A 19,980-nucleotide genomic window follows, 5' to 3' on the forward strand; every position below is an offset into this window, starting at 1 on the left:
GATTATTGTTTTTAATCTAGATTTAAGTGTTTTTTGGTTGTTGTTTTTTTCTTGAAATACTTTCCGGATTTCCATCTTTTATCTGTGTTCCTGTATGGAATGCCAGGAAGCTTTGATCCTCCCTGTGAAACGGTGTAGCCTAAAACTGATTTTAAAAGTTTCAACTTCATTTGGAAATGCTGTTTATTACAAAAGATGAATAATACGGAATAAAGTGAAATGAAAGCCCGGCCAGAGACTGTCCCCTGCAGCTGCATTGAAACCATCTTTGTCTTCCACTTGAAGTTTCTCTTTCCAGTATTACACCAAATGACTGATGCTCTGAATTAAATATTACCTTATTATAAATGATAGACTAGATAAATGTCTTTTTTTATTCATTAACACACCGAATGCACCAATATTTACTTTGTCAATGGCTGCTGAAACATTTAAAATGCTGGGATTTTTATCGTTTAGGTTTTGATACAGACATTTTAACAAAACGGCTGAAACCGAATGCAGCAATATAGAATCTGTGCGAACAGCATTGAATACCTCACTCGGGCTGCTCCCAGTTGTTGTGGTTCACTTTATTTGGCTTCATCCGAGTTGCGACAATGCGCAGCCCAGGCGGCGTGGAAGTGACGTGCGTCTCCGTGCGCTTTTGCGAGCCCATAAAGGATGGACAGTCCTCCCACTGGCGCACAGAGGAGCAGAGAGCCGCGCACGGCAACAGTCTGGTCCGAGGAGAAGCAAGAAATCCCAACCGAAGAGGTCGCAGAGACGCAAGGTGGAGGACAGACGAAGCGAGCACATCCTCTCCACGAGGTCGCGCACACGGAGCCACGCGGGGGGACACAAATGTGACCGACGCGCTCGGGAGCGACTCAGGTGCACACGAACCAAACTGGCGGCGCGCTTAGAATGCAGAAGTCACCAGTGGAAGATGCCAACTTCTTATCCAAATTTTTCTTCTGGTAAGACGAGTTTCGTCTGAGGCGTCTTTTTTGAGGAAGGTGCAGGTTCGGTTCCGAGGCTCGTGTCGGTATTAACGCGTCTCACTCTTTTAAGTTTATCCCAATAAGGTGAAACCTTTTAGGCACAAATACGGGGGGTGAATTAAATGAATTTGCTCTGGAAAGCGACCTCTAAAGTGAGACACCGGACCAACTATAGTTCAAATTATGTCATGAAGTTTGATCATGAATAAAATTTCAGTGACGTCACATTGAGAATATTTACCTAGCCCACAGGTGTCACGCCTGATTTGATTTGTGTGTCGTCTCTGTAGTTGAAGTGATGTAAACTCGTTAATGTCAGCCTTTAGAACCTGTGGTCACCGAGGCTGCTGCAGCTCTCACCTTTTCTCATTCCTCTCATTGGTCTGCTGAGCATCATGGGTACAACTGCAGATAAATCCGGCTCAGTGCAAAAATCCAACATTTATGTCGACTATATTGCCTCTGTGATATTGGCAGTTTCTCGTGCGCCTGAGTCCGAGTGGACTATCAGACCTTTGAAGAGATGACGCCAACTGTCTTTTATGGTTGTGTGCAGGTGGACCTCACCACTGCTGAGGAAAGGCTTCAAGAAGAAGTTGGAGCTCTCAGATGTTTACAAAGCTCCTTCTTTTGATCTTGCGGACAACCTCTCTGAAAGACTTGAAAGGTTTGTGCAGATCTTAATGATGAAATTCACATTTAATGGAAACTATCAACTCACACTGACAGCAGAATTATTGATATAATATGCAGGCTGGTCAATGAATCTACATTCTTTTTCTGTACATCTTCTATACAAAAAAATTAGATTTTTCTCTGAAAATACCTGCAAGTATTGGCAGCATGCAGAGAGCAGCAGCTCTAAAAGGTCAGGACAGGCACTTCAGCTCTTAATGAGCACCATCACACTGAATAAATGCAGCACACAACCAATTCCAGATGCATAGAAGAGTTCCACAATGTAGGTCCACTCTCTATCTCGTCAATGTTATCCGTAATTTTAACAATGGTTCCATTCTGACTAGTGGGCGTTTGTGGTATTGCAGGGAAAATATAAACAAGTTGCATTTGCAGACTTTTACTTTAACCCAGTCAAGTAAAATTTGTCATTCTGTGGTTGAAGAATTGCTCAAAATCCTGCAACCCACAAGTCTTCACCGTCAGGCTTTTTATGCATGCCGTGCATGTTTACTGTATCTGCCAAGTTAAAATATGGGCTGGCATTTGCAAAGTCTAGACATAAACCCAATGCATGTGTGCCAAACAAACAATCAGACAATACATGATGGACAAGGTTAACATGGATGTGAATGGTTTTAGTGATGATATCTTGATTTTACTTCTTTATTTTTAATAATGGCTAATGGCCATGACTGTTCTGCATCAGCCTTGCTTCCTAGTAACCCAGGGGCCCGTGTCGCACTAAATTGTGCCAACATGGCCGTTAATATACTTGGGAGTAAAGAAGCTGACCTTTTAGAAAGGGCCCAGTGCCCACTGGGAGATGAATGGTCAGCAGTGGCTGATTTTTACTTTTATTATACTGACGAAGCAAACGGTGCAGGTTTCTGGGAACGTGAACTTTACGCCCAAAGCACATAAGAGCTCATGAGCTAAGAGCTCATGCAAACGCAGGGATCTGTTATGCAGGAAAAAAATATAAAAATCCTCCATCAAGTCTTGAAAAGAGACTTAAATGAGATACAAATTGGACTATTATTTGCCCCTTTTTTGTTCACCATTTAGTTTAGTGTTTATTAATTAGCGTTTATTTCATATGTTTTGTTGGGATCCTTTTACACATGAACAAAAGTGTATCTGCATATTTTATCCCTTTACCCTGAATTTCGAAGGTGTGAGTAAATGTTGCTGTCTGACAGGATTATTTTAGACCGCTTTACTCATCCTGAACTATTTGTCCCACCACTCACCACTGCGCTGGTCAGCCAAACATCCCAGTTTGAGAGTGTGACCAGTTACTGTAGCTGGAACTGAAGTGAATCCAATACGTTTGTAACAAAGACATCAAACAAGCCAACATGGGAAATAAACACCAAAGTGAATCATGAACTATTTATAGTCAAGGTGATTCCATTTGTAATTTCTGACATGAAAATAAAGCCTTGCTGCTTGTACCTGCACAGACTCGGCGGCTGATTAAAAGGAGGGGGAAAAAATGCATTGGTCTGTTGCCTTTAGCCAAACAAACGCTGAATTTGGCTGGTATTTTGTGACTCTCCGGCCCCGTCTCCCCTGCTGTTGTAACTGTGCAGTAACTATCCTTCCTGCAGAGAATGGGACAGAGAGATCGTCTCAGCCAAGAAGCGACCCAAGCTCATGAGAGCGCTGGCCCGATGCTTCCTAGGACCTTTCCTGTTCTTTGGCATCCTCCTCTACCTCGGGGTGAGTCTAATTTTGAAGGTAAACTCTGGAATATTAGATTCAGTTTTATTTTAAATCATTCAGACCATAACAGCGCTCACCGTATCTCTTACCAAGGGACAGTTAACCTTCCTTGTTGGCTCAACATTTATGAGTGTACCTTTTCTTTGTCGGCCATCCTGCTTAATGTGGAAATGTGTGGGTTTTCCGTGCATCTCCTTTTACTGTGGCCATGTCCCCTACACTTGAACTGTCCCGTCTGGGCTCCCGTTCTCCATTATCTCCATATTCTTTGTCACCACACCGGTTTGTGCTGGCCAGGTCACCTGTTATCAGGTCCAATCCAGTTCCACCTTCAGCCACTCTATGAAAACTGAGCCCACTTGTCCACGGTGTCATCCAGGCAATTCATGGAATTCTCTGGATCGCACACTACTGTGTCTCAGCTCCACCTGAGTGTGTTTGTGCTGGCTACCTGATGACTTCGGGGGTGGGGGGGGCTATGGAGTGGCGGGTGGCGGACAATCATCACAAGCATGTTGCACCATGGTGTCGCAAACCCGCTTTCCCTGCCCCGGACCTATTTGAAGGTGGTCACAGCAGCCGTTGCGTCAGTTAGTGTAGTAGGAGGTGGTTGTCATGACAAAAAGAATGCTGTTTGTGTGGTGGAGCCTGGGTGGGCAAACAGAGGAGCTGAGGAGAAGGTTCTCATTGGGGGACGGAGAATTGACAGTGTAATCCGTCTTGAATGTGCCAAATTAAACATGGATTGATTTCCCTCCGTGTTGGAAGTTGTATTTAGCTGGACGTGTCGAAATCCAGATCATGGTCTCCACATTTTCAGACAGGCAGAAAATCTTTGACAACGAATTTGAAAGCTGTTCATTCAAGAGTGCTGCAGCTTGTGTCTTTGGGTTGAAAGAGTAACTGTTATCCCGTTCATTGTTCTGAACAGGATTGTTGAAAGAATCACATGTTTTTGCAGGTCTTGGGTCATTTGGCTTTAAGTAGTTTGTCATCGTGCAGCAAAATGAGTTTTGTGAATAAATTATCTCTTCATATGTGTAATTGATCTTTCTCATGTTCCATTCTGTGATAGGAGGCTTCCAAGACTGTGCAACCTCAGCTTTTGGGTCGTATCATTGCCTCCTTCGACCCCTTTCATGCTCCGGAGCGGAGCCAGGGATACTTCCTGGCCCTGGGCCTCTGTCTCCTCTTCACGGCCCGCTTTCTACTGCTACAGCCTGCCATCTTTGGCCTGCACCACCTGGGCATGCAGATCCGCATTGCCCTGTTCAGCCTCATATATAAGAAGGTAAACAGAGCAAAAGTTAGAGCAGACATTTGTTCGACTTTACTTATTTTATTTTGTTTGGCTGTGAAGTTTTGGAGTTCATGTGTAAATGTCAGACTGGGGCTCGTTCTGATTACATCAAACACTGCAGTTCTGTAACAACCAGTTGTTGTTACAAAACAGAACATCCCAGCTGATTAGTGCATGTAGGAGGAACTTCTTTGCTATTGTTTGTAAGGTCAGACTGAAAGTGAGTACAGTTCAGTTTCCACATTTGTGCTCTGACCTTTTTCTGACCTGACACTTTTCAGACTCTGAAACTGTCCAGTCGAGTCTTGGATAAGATCAGCACTGATCAGCTGGTCAGTCTGATGTCTGCCCACCTCAACAAGCTGGATGAGGTGAGAACATCCAACGGTTATTTTAGAAACCATTATAAATTCCTAATGGCCTGCTGCGTGTTAACAGCTAATAGTTCACACCTGTGTATGGGTATCTGGTGACATGTTGCGTATTGAGGGCCAAACTGCCCATTTCACTTGACAGTAAGGACACTTTTGGTTTGTGAGGACACTTTTGCTGCTCCTCACAACATTATAGGGCCGATAAAAGGTAAAGAACTGTTTTTAAGGTTAAAGGTAGTCTTGCTTTAGGATTAGGCATTTAGTTGAGATGATTAGGGTAAGAGGATGGGGAATGTATTATGTCCATGAATTATTGTGTGTGTGTGAGAGAGAGAGAAATGATGTGTGTTGACTTTGGTCTCATTGGGGCGTTGAATCTGGAAACACTCTGCTACCTGCTTTGAGGCCATTATCATATGACATAAACGCGGTTGGTAAGATGCACCACTGTCTCATTATGACTGGCTGAGATGATGCAGTCTCAGCATGTGTTTGTACGAATTCCCTGTGAATATTAGCAGATCAAAGCGAATTCACTGAGCTGAGAAATACGCCTCCCACCGACATTACACCTGCACTCGTAGTGCTGTCTGACTGACTGAAAATGGAAACCAACTGTGGTGCAGATTTTTTTTCTGTCAGTCTGGACAACTGTTTGTTTTCTGTCCTCCCTACAGCACGTCTTTGATGCCTCATGAAATTGCTGCCACAATGGCATGTGACCTCAGAGGTAACTGAGGGTTTGCCTCGGTGAGGTCAGAGTGTGTGAGATAACTGCTTCTTTACAATAGGACTCACTTTCATGGTGCTTTGACTCACTGGGAGTAAGACGGCAGTGCAATAGTGCAGTGATTCTGACCTGGAGCAGCACCAGCGTGGCGTCTCATTTTCCTTATGTCCAGCGTTTTTGATTCCACATCCGATTTAGTGCCTTTAACTCCCCTGATTTATTATGCTATACTCTGAAGTATTTGTCTTACAGCAACTCTTTGTGGTCAGGAGCAAAGGGTTTCACATGCACCCAAATATATCATGTGTTCCCTGTATTTTTCCTCCAGAGCTTGGGTCTGGCCCACTTTATATGGATCACCCCCTTGCAGTGTATCCTGTGTGTGGGTCTGATCTGGGAGCTGATTGAGGTGAATGGCTTTTGTGCACTGGCTGCGTTGACTCTACTGGGCATCATTCAGGCCTGGCTCTCACAGAAGATGGGACCACACCGGTGGGGAAACGCTACACTGCCATGCATATTATTACTAACATATAAGGCTCAAGCTTCTTGAACTGTATCTTCTGGATAGTTTTCTAGGATACATATTGATCAATACTTAGAAATGTTTTTAATAACCTGTTAATGTTCATTTTAACTTAATAGATCTTTGTCTGTCAAAATAAGTCTATTATACACTTGGGCCTGGCAGCTTATGATGTAAAATTCCCCACTGATCAGGGTGAAGAGAGCAGGAATGATAAATCGGCGCTTGGCTCTCACCTCGGAGATTGTGGAGAACATTCACTCTGTGAAGGCATATGGGTGGGAGGACGTTATGGAGACGATCATCAAGAACATCAGACAGTACGAGACATAAAACAATATCTCTATCACCAAAGTGACATTTACTACCATGATCCATATGTTTTAACCTGATATCCTAAAAGAGGATACTGTGTTCCAATTGTCATTAAAAATGTAAGAATTTGCACTTTCTGTGAAGCTAAAACAGTCCATACATGTACAGTATATCATCTCCAACTATGTCTCGTGCATGGGACTGAAGCATTATGTCTGTTTTCCGCCTCCCCTTTATCATCAGGGATGAGATGACACTGACGAGGAAGATCGGTTACTTGCGTTACTTCTACAGCGCTGCCTATTTCTTCTCTGCCATCCTGGTCATCGTGTCTGCCATTGTGCCACATGCACTCAGTAAAGGCATCATCCTGCGGCGGATCTTCACCACAGCCTCGTACTGCATGGTGCTGCGGATGACCCTGACCCGCCAGCTGCCAGGGTCCATCCAGATGTGGTACGACACACTGGCCCTGGTTAAGAAGATCGAGGTGCGTTTAGAGGGAGGCTGGGACAGTCAGGCCTGTATAAATGTGTAGTTTAGCCCAAATAGGGATATCGAATTTTAAATGTGGCCATCCTGTGTGTGTTTTCTTCTACAGGATTTCTTGTTAAAAGAAGAATACAGAGTGCTTGAGTACAACCTGACCACCACTGAAGTGGAGCTGGTCAATGTTTCTGCGTCCTGGGATGAGGTTTGTTCATCTGCCACATTTGAATGGGAGACTGTTGTTGTTAAATGCAGCGAGGTTTAATTTAAATGGATACTTTATTTTATGTCATCACTTCATTAGTGCCCCAGAATTAAGTCACATTACACCCAAATGAGAAAAACTAAATGAAAATGAATCTTTACATTTTTGCTGATTTACCATTTAATATGTTAATGTAGAATGAGATCTTCAGATTACTTTATAACATTTTGCCGAATAAAATGGTTATGTTGCTTAGAAAAAAGACTCAATAACTCACTCAAAAGTTGTCAGTCAGGTGTGTTTTCTTTTTTTATTAGTGATAAAGAAGTTAACATTCCAACAACCCTTAAATCCATCAGTTGTTACAGGTATACTACCATCAATAATTCCTTCACATCACTAGGAGAGAGTTGGTAATCTTATCAATCCGTGGAGGTTGTAAACTCAGCCACAGGTGTGACTCACTGACCACCTAACACCGTGAGAACGCCATCATCCTTCACTTCGCCTAATTAGTTCATGGCACAGAACGGTGCTGGGAACTTTCCGAATTTCTCGAATTCAGTGGTCCTAATTCCCAGGTTCCCCTCTTCCCCTCCTCCTGGAATCTGCCATTCACAAATGAATGGGATGGGTGTTGCCTTTCTTTACTGCTGACGCATCTACGTCACCTCATTAGAATAAGAATTGCAGAGACAGATGTATATAAAACACAGCAAGTCCTTGGCATTAGATGAAGGGGGACCCATAAAATGTCAAAGGGGTCAATGATTTAGCCAGAGTGGAGCAGACTCCCCTTTTTTGCAATGGTGCGATGAGCTGTCCATTAATGTTTACAGAGGTTGTAGTGAAATCAGGCCATTGTGAAACTGGGACAGTGTGAGTGTTCTGCTGGAGAATCTGTTGTTCCTGACAGCTGGTGTCTCTGAGCCTCTGGCCACTTCTGTAAAATGGCTCAAAACATGTGTCATTGCTCACATTATCTTCTTTTTTTTCTCCTGCAGGGAATAAGTGAATTGTTTGAGAAGATCAAGCAGGAGAACAAAGCGAACGGACACATGGCCAACGACCCCGGGCTCTTCTTCACCAACTTGTATGTCACACCAGTTCTCAAAAACATCAGCCTGTATCTGGAGAAGGGAAAGATGCTGGCAGTGGCTGGATCCACTGGTGCAGGAAAGGTGAGCCAGATGCTCCCGCATACATTATTATCCCAAATTGTTCCTAAAGAAGCCATTAGTATTGTTCTGAGTTGTGAAGAAGAAAACAAATGACCTAAAATGTGAACCCGTTTGTTCCAGAGTTCCCTGCTCATGATGATCCTGGGAGAATTGGTGCCTACAGAAGGTAAAATCAAACACAGTGGCCGCATCTCCTTCTCACCCCAGAATTCCTGGATCATGCCGGGGACCATCCGAGACAACATCCTGTTTGGCCTGACCTATGACGAGTACCGCTACACGTCTGTGATCAAGGCCTGTCAGCTGGAGGAGGTACAGGATTTACACTCTAATGTCTAGAGGGCACAGCATGAGCACAAATCGTCTGAATTATTGTAAATGCGTTAGCATTAAAAATACAAATACGTTCACTCTATTACTTGTAGTGCAGTTTTCTTCTATTGCCAGCTTCTTGTAAGTTTTTAATCTTCCGTTGGGCGTCTGCTCTCTGTATCTGAGAGGGGCTTAACGGTGGAAACATGGAAACCTGAAACTTGGAAACTCCTTCAGAGTCTCCGAACAGACACATGCTTGCAGATCCTGTCAATTGCGCTCTCTATCTCTCCCCCCTCCCTCCCCACACACTCATGAACCCCTGTGTTGAGTGACTGCCCCCTCAACAGAATAATGTGTTCTCTGTTGCCATGGTAATCTCATTACTGTATGTCACTGGGATGGAATATGAGCTTGCCACTTCTCAGTGACTGTTGCAACACAGATGAGTTGAAGGGACTAATTGTCTGCCCCGTAATAACGAATGTTTAAAAACCCAAACCTTGACATCGATAAACAAATCCCCAATCATCACTTTAACTTGGTACAAGTGTATTTAAGTAGTTGTTTCAATTCTACACTCTTGTCATTATTTGTAGTGAAATCAGTGCAGCGTACAGTCATCGTTCCTTTGCTTTTACCGGTATTGTCATTGTGTTTTACAAAAACACAACCTGTTGTCACAGCAAGCAAAGGGGATTTTCCTTAGAATACTGGCATTTCTACATGTATGTGGTGTAAAAGCCAGGCTCCATTTCATGCTTGGGAAGAGGCGTAAAAGTGAAATAAAGGCAGGATAGAGAGAAGGTGCATTGTGAATTCCATATATTGTATGTAAATGACGAGAGTGAAGGAAAGGCCTCCTCACGGCCTCTCTCAGAATGTTGAAAGGTCGCCCAGTGTTGACTGTATTGTCCAAAGTTTGGTTTGTCCTGTACTCTTTTAATCCAAGCTCTTGCGTACAAGCGGGACAGGACCTGCACACTAGGGATCAAATGCACGCAGGGGTGTCTCATTTAGAGAAATGGAATCTCAATTCTGATTCGAATGCATTTAAGAGTTTGGAGAAGAAAACCAAGAGGTGTGGGGGGGGGCACAGAGATCTAAGGGAGAATCCCCAGAGAAAACCTGTCACACAAGAGTGAGACGGTCACAGCCTTTAGTGGGCATGTGATTGTAATTTCACACTATTGTCTTCTTCGGCAGCACCAGACACACTGCAGTGGGTGGTCCTGCCTCTGTAAACTCATCTTTTTTCCAAGTCTAACCTTTCTCTGCTAGCTTGGCCAGGTCTTTTTGTTCAGTGAGACACACAGCATGTGCTTTTGTCATTCTACCTTCACTTTACAAGCTGTTTAAACATGTTAACTTGATTTCCTATGCGCTCCAGTCAGGACAGCGGGAGCTGCTGTTCAAAAGGTAGGAAGCTTTTTACGATGATAAACTTGTGCGCTGGCTTCATCCTCATCGCCGTGTGGCTGTCTTTCACCTGCTCTTATACCTGATGATTGTCAGTAAAGTTTTGTGGCAGCTTCCATGTTTGGAGCTCATCTGTGGTTTGTGCTTTTTAGTGCCTCAGTGGTCTTCTTGCTATATAAGAGGACTACAGAGGCTTTTAACTGTCCTGCTGTTGGCGAGATCATGCGGGGGTTTGACAGCTCCTCTTTCTCTTCAGGACTTTGCTTTGCTACCTGACAAAGACAGGACACTTCTCATGGAAGGAGGGGTGACCCTAAGCGGAGGTCAAAGGGCACGCCTGGGTTTGGCCAGGTACTTTCTGCCACACTCTTTCAGCGCACCTCGTCCACCCCCTTGGATCTACTCTATTTTCACAGGCCGCTGCAAATTTGGATATAATTTTGCCTTTGTTTTTCATGTAGTTTAGAGGAAAATCAAAACAGACACTTGGAAGCCAAAGAGGTACATCTCAGGTCTCTAAATTGTTCCTCAGCATCACCATAACTTTTTCCATCAAGAGGATCCACTAAAAGCACAAATGCTCTTGACTTGTTTGAAAAGGCAACTCTTCACGTCGGTTCCCAGGAGTAAAAACACTCAGGCACTTGCTGAGATTTATTTCCCCAGAGCTGATAACTATCTTTTATCTTTATTTGTTTATCTGCTGCTGCGTGTTCTATGGTCTGTCTCGACTATGACGAGTGCTTTCTATGGTGTCATTAGAGCTTTATGGCACCATTAAAGTCACACGCACTCATATTCCCATGCATTATTTATTAAACTCTAAATATTCCCTGATATTGATTTAGCCACTCCCAGATTTGTCATCATCCTCTGGCTTTTTGTTGTTTCCATGTGTTCATGTGTCTAACTTCCAGCGTGTCTCTGCTTCCCCCTCCCAGGGCTGTCTACAAAGATGCTGACCTCTACTTGCTCGATGCACCTTTTACCCACCTGGACCTTGTAACGGAGAGAGAGATCTTTGAGAAGTGTGTATCCTGAGACTTTCATTCGGGGGAGGTTGTGGGTGTTAGAACTAGGGATCAGGTTTAAGCTCGAGGTTGTTTCCTGAGTCAGTTGTGGTGGGAGAGTTATAGGAAATTCTAAAATAAATAAGGACATTGTACAGGAAAAGATGATCGCAGAATTTCTCAAAGGGATGAAGGGAGCGGGAAAATGACAAAAAAACGTACCCACAAAAGTTTGGAAATAACTTTAGCTTTAAATTACTTTGAATTTTCATATGATCCTAAAGTAATAGTTCTGAAGTGGTCAGTGTGACCTGCGTGAAGTCACGACTCAGGAATTTAAATACTCATTAAAATATTACAAGCAAAGGCCTGACGGCTTCATACCAATCAAATTTCACCTCACTATGACGACCTGGCCGAACATGTTTCCATATTCGCATATTATGAGCGTTTTTGCTGTACTGTCACTCAGCACCTTGAACATACACAAGTCTGGACAGCCAATGCTTCAAACTGATGCCCTGCGAAGTGATGCCACATTTTTGAGCCGTAATCTTTTACAACGCGTGTTTTCTGTCTCGATGCACAGGTGTGTGTGTAAACTGATGGGCTCCAAAACCCGTATTGTGGTCACCAGCAAGTTGGAGCATCTCAAGCGGGCTGACAAAATCCTGCTCTTGCACAATGGAGACTGTTACTTCTACGGCACGTTCTTGGAGCTCCAGGCCCAGCGGCCTGACTTCAGCTCGCTCCTCCTCGGCCTGGAGGCCTACGACAACATCAATGCGGAGCGACGTAGCTCCGTTCTCACGGAAACCCTTCGCAGGGTCTCCGTCGATGAAACTGCAGGTTTCCGGGGTCCTGAGTCCATTCGCCAGTCATTCCGTCAGCCGCCACCCCCAGTCATTGTATCCGGATCCCAAGGCAATCCCGGAGGTGACGGCTACCCAGAAAAACGCAAGCAGTCCCTCATCCTCAGTCCCTTGGCAGCAGCTCGAAAGTTCTCTTTTATGGGGAACTCGAACGCGGGAAATGCCGCCCAGGCCACGGCGACAGAGGATGGGGTCCACGAACATTCTGAGAGGAGGTTCTCTGTGGTGCCGGAGGACGATCAGGTAGAGGAGGTGCTCCCCCGAAGCAACGCGTACCATCACGGGCTGCATCATCTCAGTGGGCAGAGGCGCCAGTCCGTGCTGGCTTTCATCACCACGTCTCAGGGCCAGGAGCGCCGAGCGCAGATACAGTCCTCTTTCAGAAAAAAGCTGTCCATCACGCCTCAGTGTGACCTGGCATCCGAGCTGGACATCTATGCTCGACGCCTGTCCAAGGACAGCGTCTATGATATCAGTGAGGATGTGGACACGGAAGATATGGAGGTAAGATTTTCCGTTCGCTGCACAAGTTTGTATCTTGGCGTTCTTGATGAATCACATGCTTTACTTTGTGTTTTTGTTTTTATTTTTCCCCAGCAATGCTTTGCTGATGATCGTGACAACACTTTTGAAACTACCTCATGGAGCACGTACCTCCGCTACGTCTCCACCAACAAGAGTTTGGTCTACGTCCTGATTTTCATATTTGTTGTCTTCGTGATTGAGGTATAATGTTGTTTTGGTTCATCTTGTGGAACCTCCTATGGATTCAGATCACAAAGTTCCTGTTTTGTTTCTGTCACCAGGTTGCTGGTTCAGTCATCGGCATTTTCTTAATTACCGAGTAAGTGCTGTGATTAATGAAAGTTAGTGGCGCCGATGGCACCTTGTGTGGAAGCAACAGTGAAAGTTTTTGCATGTTTCTTGACTTTTTCTCCTAGTTTCTTTATTGAACATAAGCCCCCACTAAATAGTTTTCTGGCAAATTAAATTATTAATAATAGGGATTCATGTTCTCTGAGGAATATATAGGGAGTATATCTAAATGTGGATCAACCTGTCCTCTTGCTATGTTAGCACAATCTGGAGGGATGGCGCCAACCCATCATCACCCAACTACATAGATCAGCAGCACTCCAATACTTCGTCTCCGCCCACCCACCTGGCAGTCATCGTCACGCCAACCAGTGCTTACTACATCATATACATCTTTGTGGCCACGTCGGAGAGCGTTCTGGCCTTGGGATTCTTCAGGGGTCTCCCGTTAGTGCACACATTGCTCACCGTGTCCAAAAGGCTTCATGAACAGATGCTCAGCGCTGTCCTGCGAGCCCCCATGGCTGTGCTCAACACTATGAAGACAGGTCTTTATCCCTCAGGTCTTTTTTTAAATTTGTTCTCCTGCTTCCTGGGTTGACAACTTTTCCATTACTCCTTCAGGCCGAATCATGAATAGATTCACCAAGGACATGGCCACCATCGATGACATGCTCCCTCTGGTGCTGTTTGACCTTATTCAGGTACCTATATAATACCTTTCTGAGGTGTCGTATCTGAATCATCAGTCAGTTTAATGTCTTTATTTTAATTTTTAGTGTCTTTGGGATTCCTGAACAGAAACAGGCCACTGTATTGTTCACGTCTTTGCTTCTCTCGCTTTCACCAGCTGACACTGATCGTTACGGGGGCCATCTTCACTGTGTCCATCATGCGGCCTTACATCTTCATCGCTGCCATCCCCTTGGCCATCATCTTCGTCATTCTTCGGAAATACTTCCTGAGAACCGGACAGCAGCTCAAGCTGCTGGAGGCTGAAGGTGAGGACACCAGAGGGAGCATGTCATCCATGGTGGCGTTATGACCCATTTGTTTTATCTGACAACTCAAGAACAAGTGTTGAGAAGGACAAAAGTGAACGATCCGAGCGAGAGCACGATGGAGGTAAGAGAGGAAACGAGCCTCTGGGGCAGATGCCACAGTAATCATAACTCAACAGACAGAGACGGTGATGGCTGGGGGCCAAGGGGGCAGAGATCGCCACAAAGAACAAAAACATGACGGAGGGAAGGGTTGACAGAATGGATGGTTGCCACAGAGGGGGAATCATTTACAAAAAGGTTTTATCATCGCACAAATTAACCTATAGAGAGAAGTATCATTTAGATTATTTTTTCCTAGGAAACCACAAATTTCCCTTGATTTTTACAATTAAACTATATATTAGATTTGAAACCCTGAGGAACAACCATGGTCAAGTGTGAAAGAAAAAAGCCTGGATTAGATATTTGGTCATGGGCGGTGTGGTGTGGGGGGGAAGCTGAGAAAGCAGGTCACTGGACTGCTGACAGCGATGCTACACCATGTGGTTTTTACACTTCCCCGCTCTGCCCTCAGCTCTTACTAAATGTGTGGTTCGCTGCTGATGGGGTCTTTCCGGAGTGTGCGCAGGGCAGAGAGCTGAGCCGACCTGGGATTTCCTCCCACCACATCCTGATGTTGCTCTCTCTGGTGTCACAAACACGACTTCAGAAAAATAATAGTGGGCATGTGTCTCTCAAATCTTTATATCGGCATAAATGAACATATTGGACGTATTCACAGCTTAGAGCCGTGACTACTCAAGCCAAAGCAGCAATGTATCAAAACTGGGGGGGAAAAAACAAACCCTGAATCAAGTGCGGGAACATTTATTTTCTTTTTTCTCCCTCAGCTCGAAGTCCCATCTTCTCCCACCTCATCATCTCCCTGAAGGGGTTATGGACAATTCGTGCGTTTGGACGCCAAACGTACTTTGAGACTCTCTTCCATAAAGCGCTGAACACTCACACGGCCACCTGGTTCCACTACCTGTCCACGCTGCGTTGGTTTCTTTTTCGCTGTGACATCATTTTCGTCCTTTTCTTCACTGCTGCCGCCTTCATCGCCGTAGGAACCAACCGTGAGTGCTGGCTTTTACAAAAGAACCCCTTGTCATTTAAAGGTGGGCCAGGCATTTTAACTGGAATACCCACCAAAAACGAAACCCTCAATTTCAGTGAGTAATGCATCGAAAGAAGGGAATGTACTAAAAACATTAATTTACAGTGTACACACTTTAAAGGCTCTTCTAGGATTTAGAAAACAATCTGTTTTGACCAAGGTCACATTCCTGGGCCTCTTCTTCTGCTCCTCTCCGCCCTAGGCTACACCTGAACCCAGACATGACTACAGTAAAGTAGACCCAGAGAAATTGGTTAATGTGTTGCTTCCGATATGTTTGATTCTCCATGTTTTACTCTAATATTGTGGCTGGACTAAATTATAAAATACGTTGGAGGTTAATTGTCCTCGTCTCTGCATTCAGTAGTTGGACATTTTACGTTGAGGTCATCAATATTTATATTTGTAAGGCTCAGACATGATGTGTAAAGAGAATCCGCCCTTTAATTTGGCCAGAAAGCGTCATTTTAAAATTAAAACAAATGTTTTTATTTTCATACGGGAACGCTGACATTTACTGCAAATGAGGCAAAACTGCTGAAACTCCAGGAGAATAATCTAATTTTACAGAATTCTGTCTGTGGGTTGGTTAGTAAATGGCTATTTTATGGGCTACCGGTGTGTGTCACACTGTATACTCTCAACTTGGTTTGTCTGTACAAATGGATCAAATCTGCCACACAACAGGAAGCATGTGTGTGTCTGTGCGTGCCCCATTCATCGAGCCCAACATGTGTGATTGCGTCATGTGCTTTGAGTGCCATTACAAGGCAGTTTCACAGCCCATTACTTCCCAAAAGGGCCGGGACCTGAGCTGTTGCGCAACAGTGTTTTTCTGACATCACGGAGGCTTTGATTGACACGGCTGTGTGTTTCTACAGAGGACAAACCAGGGGAGATTGGCATCATCGTGGCCCTCGCCATGCTCATCCTGGGGACGTTCCAATGGGCCGTCATCACCAGCATCACTGTGGACGGCTTAGTATGTAGCAGCGCAAACACACTCATCACTGTCTTTGATTGCGTCATGGCGAGAGTTCATTCTTATTCAAATTGGCTTTTGAATGGCCCTTCAAGGTTGATCACGTATTCCACAAACGGGAACGTTTGGATCTCAGAGTTTATAGGTTTGTTTTTATATTCCAGCTTCAGCGGATGGTGTCTGGCCTTCCGTTGTCGTCTCTTGACAGCGACTCGCTGTTGAATTTTGTTGAAGTTAACATCGAAAAGCACCCGTCAGTGTAGAGGTCCCAGCTGCTCCAGTGAAGTTCACATCTGCTAATCCAGTTGTTAGAATTTGGGGGGGGGGGGTTGATGTCATGATCTGCCACTTTTAATTGCATTCCAATTTGGAGTATTTAGGACTTTTTTATGGTTTTATGTTTAACCTTAGATGCTTGATTGATGCATTTCTTTGCGTACCAGTGTGATACTGCATTTACCATCCTCAGAAGGGAGTCCTGCACCTGACCTGGGATCAGTAACGCGCTCATGTTTCAGTCCAGCGCTTAGTTATGTTGTTTCAGCGTCTTGTCTGAGCATTACTCAGAAGATAGAGGAAGAACGTGGTGATCTGCAGCTACATGACTGCTCACTGCTGTTTGTTCACAGGCTTTGAAGGTCTCTCTACCCGCCCGCCTGCGGTGCCCCCCCCCCCCCCCCCCCCCACACACACACACACACACACGCTCCTGAACAGAGCTGATGGAGCTTATCGCGATACGGGACATTTTGTTCGGAACACGTTTTCCCTTTGGTGGCTTGTATTTGGGGGAGTTGTCACATTGTGGCTGATTCAGATCCAGAAAACGGCCGCACGGCGACAAATCTCCCTCACTCACGACCGGGCGACGCTGTCCAGGTTTCAGAGTGATTCGTCATCCATTTTATTAAGCTCTTCCTTGTTGCAGCTACCTTTATTTGATGCTTTTGTCGCCACATTTGAATACAATGCAAGAGCATAATGTTTATTTAACACCCCCCCCCCCCCCTCTGGATTCTGATGTTTTATCACCAGAGTTAATCTTCCCATTCATACGATGCCTTGAAAACCCTGAAATGCTTCAAGAAATTAATCTCCTGGCCCGCTCCTTTAGATGCGCTCAGTCGATCGAGTGTTCAAGTTCATCGACCTCCCGTCGGAGGAGCTGCTGCCGGGAAAACCTGGTGGTAAAGGACGCCCTGACCTCATCATCGACAACCCACATGCCCAGGACTACTGGCCAAACCGGGGCCAGATGGACGTCCAGGGTCTGGCGGTGAAATACACGGAGGCAGGTCGCGCCGTCCTCAGTGACATCTCCTTCTCTGTGGAGGGCGGTCTCAGCGTAAGTCTTGAGTGACAGCTGAACCTTTAATGAATTATGGCAGAGTGATGTGTGTTGGCTCTTTTTATCAAACTTGGATCATCTGAGAGGGGGCCCGGCAAGTAAAAGTAGCATACAGTAGCAAGGTCGTCGCAAGGTTAAAAGCTGTATAAAGGTCCAGTGTGAAGATATTTCAGATAGATCTGATGGTTTCTGCTCCCACTAATACAGAAATTGACCCTAAGATATGTTTTAGTAGGAAATGTGGGGCCCTGTGCTATTTCATGAACGGGCATCAATGGGGGCCACAGCTTTCAGTAGCATGAGATAAAGCTGCAGCATGTGGCTCCTGTATCCATTTCTGCTCCTGGAGGTAATTGCAGTCAGGATGAGCTCCTCCTAATGAATCCTGGTGGACAGCAGAGCTTATTAAGTGTCAGCACTTTACCCTCGTCCCATTAGCTTCTCAGGGGTCTCCTGTTCGATCAGAAAATTGTTGATGCATGAGAAGTGAAGAAAGTGACCTTTTACAACTCCTTGATCCTTAATTGCACATTAGTTTATTATACGTATCGTAGGTGTAGTTGCTAAAAAGTTAAGAATGAGATGTTTAACCTTTTTTTTTTTTTTTTAAATGAACTGTAAACACATCAAATGGCGCGTGTGTGCACGTAGATGGGGCTGCTGGGTCGCACGGGTTCGGGGAAGAGCACCCTGCTCTCGGCTCTGCTGCGTCTCGCCTCCACCGACGGCGAGATCTCCATCGACGGCATTTCCTGGAACTCCGTCCCTCTGCACAAGTGGAGGAAGGCCTTCGGCGTGGTGCCGCAGGTACGTCTGGGACCGCCCAGACACTTTTCTGCTATGATGGGATGTGAACTGAAGTGTGGCAACAGATCCCTTTGTTCTTTGTTTCACAGAAAGTCTTTATTCTAACCGGAACCTTCCGCATGAACCTGGACCCACACGGACGTTACAGCGACGAGGAGCTGTGGCGGGTCGCCGATCAGGTGAGGGTTCTGTCTTGACTGAGCGTGTGAGGCCATTTCTGTCCTGCCGGTGCTGTTAAGACAAATCACATGTTGGGTTTTAAAGTGTCGCTTCACTCGTTAGCCGCCCTGGTCCGACCTCCGACCTCTGAAGTAACTACACCGCGCCGGTCAGGGGAATGAACCTTTGACATGTGTCAACAGGTGGGCTTGAAGTCCGTGATCGAGCAGTTTCCCGACAGGCTGGACTTCCAGCTGGAGAACGGAGGCAGCGTGTTGAGTCACGGGCACAAACAGCTGATGTGTCTGGCCCGCTCCATCCTCAGCAAGGCCCGCATCCTGCTGCTGGACGAGCCGTCGGCCTACCTCGACACCATGTACGTACCCACCCAGCCTGCGTACATCAGTAGCAAAAATGAAAGGTAGCTCTCGATGCATCCTGGATCACAGCCGATTGCCTTTAAGTGATCCAGGCTTTGTTTATACTTCCAATGTGTGTGTGGCGTCCTGATGTCACAGTACAACCCAAGTCATCCATGTCGAATGTGTGATGTTCCTGTCACTGCATATGGTGGCAATCTGCGACGCTTACGGTAATTCTGTGTGTGATCTACTGGGAAGGGTAATCGTGTGTGCTTATAGTAAATAAAGTGTCTAATGAGCAATCAGGTTTAGCCCGGGGTCAGCGCTGCCTGCTGTTTCATGCCTCGGCAGAACCAGAACTCGGAGTTAAAGTGGGCACTGATTGCGATCGTTTGTGTGTTGGTGAGCAGAACGTTGCAGGTCCTGAGGAAGACCCTCAAGCACGCCTTTTCTGACTGCACCGTCATCCTGTCGGAGCATAAAGTGGAGCCGCTGCTGGAGTGCCAGTCGTTCCTGGTGAGTTTCCTGTTAAACTGGGCTCGGATGTTCTGTTGTAACGTGGACGCTTGTAAAACTTGTAGGACAGAACCTTTGCGTTGTGGCTGTCGGGGCTCAACATTTGCTTGTCATTAGTGGGGGGGGGGTTGTGCTGGAACTGGCGGCTACCGTGAGGATAGCATGAGGGAAATGACCTCAGTCATGACCTGCAGGAGGAAGCAGGAAGGAATTCATTCCTCAATCCTTAATTCACTTTGGGGCTCTTTTTTATTCTGTTTTGCCTGAATCAATGTAGCGACTGTTGGATTTCTACCTGTTCTAAGATCAAACAGACGTTCTTAAGGACACTTGGGATGCTAATAGCACCTCCTCCATTGTGCAGGTGATTGAAGGCAGCTCTGTGAAGAGCTACGACTCCATCCAGAAGCTCCTGAACGAGATGAGCCACCTGAAACAGGCCGTGAGCGCCGCCGACCGGCTGCGGCTCTTCCCGACGCTGCACCGCCTCAACTCTATAAAGAGGGCGCCGCCGCAGGCCGCCAAGATCTCCTCCCTGCCGGAGGAAGCGGAGGACGAGGTCCACGACACGCGGCTGTAAACGCCCAGGCACACGCTCACCCGTAACTCTAACGGACAAAAACTGGAGGATGAGACCGAGCAGTTTGAAGGTGCTCTGAGAAGCTTTAACTCCAGGGTTGCCGGGCCTGTTCGAGTCAGCACCGG

At 45.8% G+C, this 19,980-nt stretch overlaps 1 protein-coding gene across 1 annotated transcript; it reads left to right on the plus strand.

Annotated features, from left to right (window-relative positions):
• The first annotated feature begins 906 nt into the window (after window positions 1-906).
• cftr (CF transmembrane conductance regulator) lies at window positions 907-19,855 on the plus strand. Its single transcript, NM_001048040.1, is given in 27 exon segments — window positions 907-959; window positions 1,540-1,650; window positions 3,275-3,386; window positions 4,465-4,680; window positions 4,971-5,060; window positions 6,122-6,285; window positions 6,514-6,639; window positions 6,878-7,124; window positions 7,236-7,328; window positions 8,333-8,509; window positions 8,630-8,821; window positions 10,497-10,591; window positions 11,182-11,268; window positions 11,840-12,626; window positions 12,720-12,848; window positions 12,929-12,966; window positions 13,200-13,486; window positions 13,563-13,642; window positions 13,789-13,939; window positions 14,833-15,060; window positions 15,983-16,083; window positions 17,198-17,428; window positions 18,083-18,238; window positions 18,328-18,417; window positions 18,601-18,773; window positions 19,170-19,275; window positions 19,640-19,855. Coding segments are annotated over 27 exon segments (4,536 nt in total).
• Window positions 19,856-19,980: the final 125 nt, after the last annotated feature.

The sequence above is a fragment of the Takifugu rubripes genome, chromosome 9, assembly GCF_901000725.2.
Source record: "Takifugu rubripes chromosome 9, fTakRub1.2, whole genome shotgun sequence".
NCBI classification, from domain to species: domain Eukaryota; kingdom Metazoa; phylum Chordata; class Actinopteri; order Tetraodontiformes; family Tetraodontidae; genus Takifugu; species Takifugu rubripes.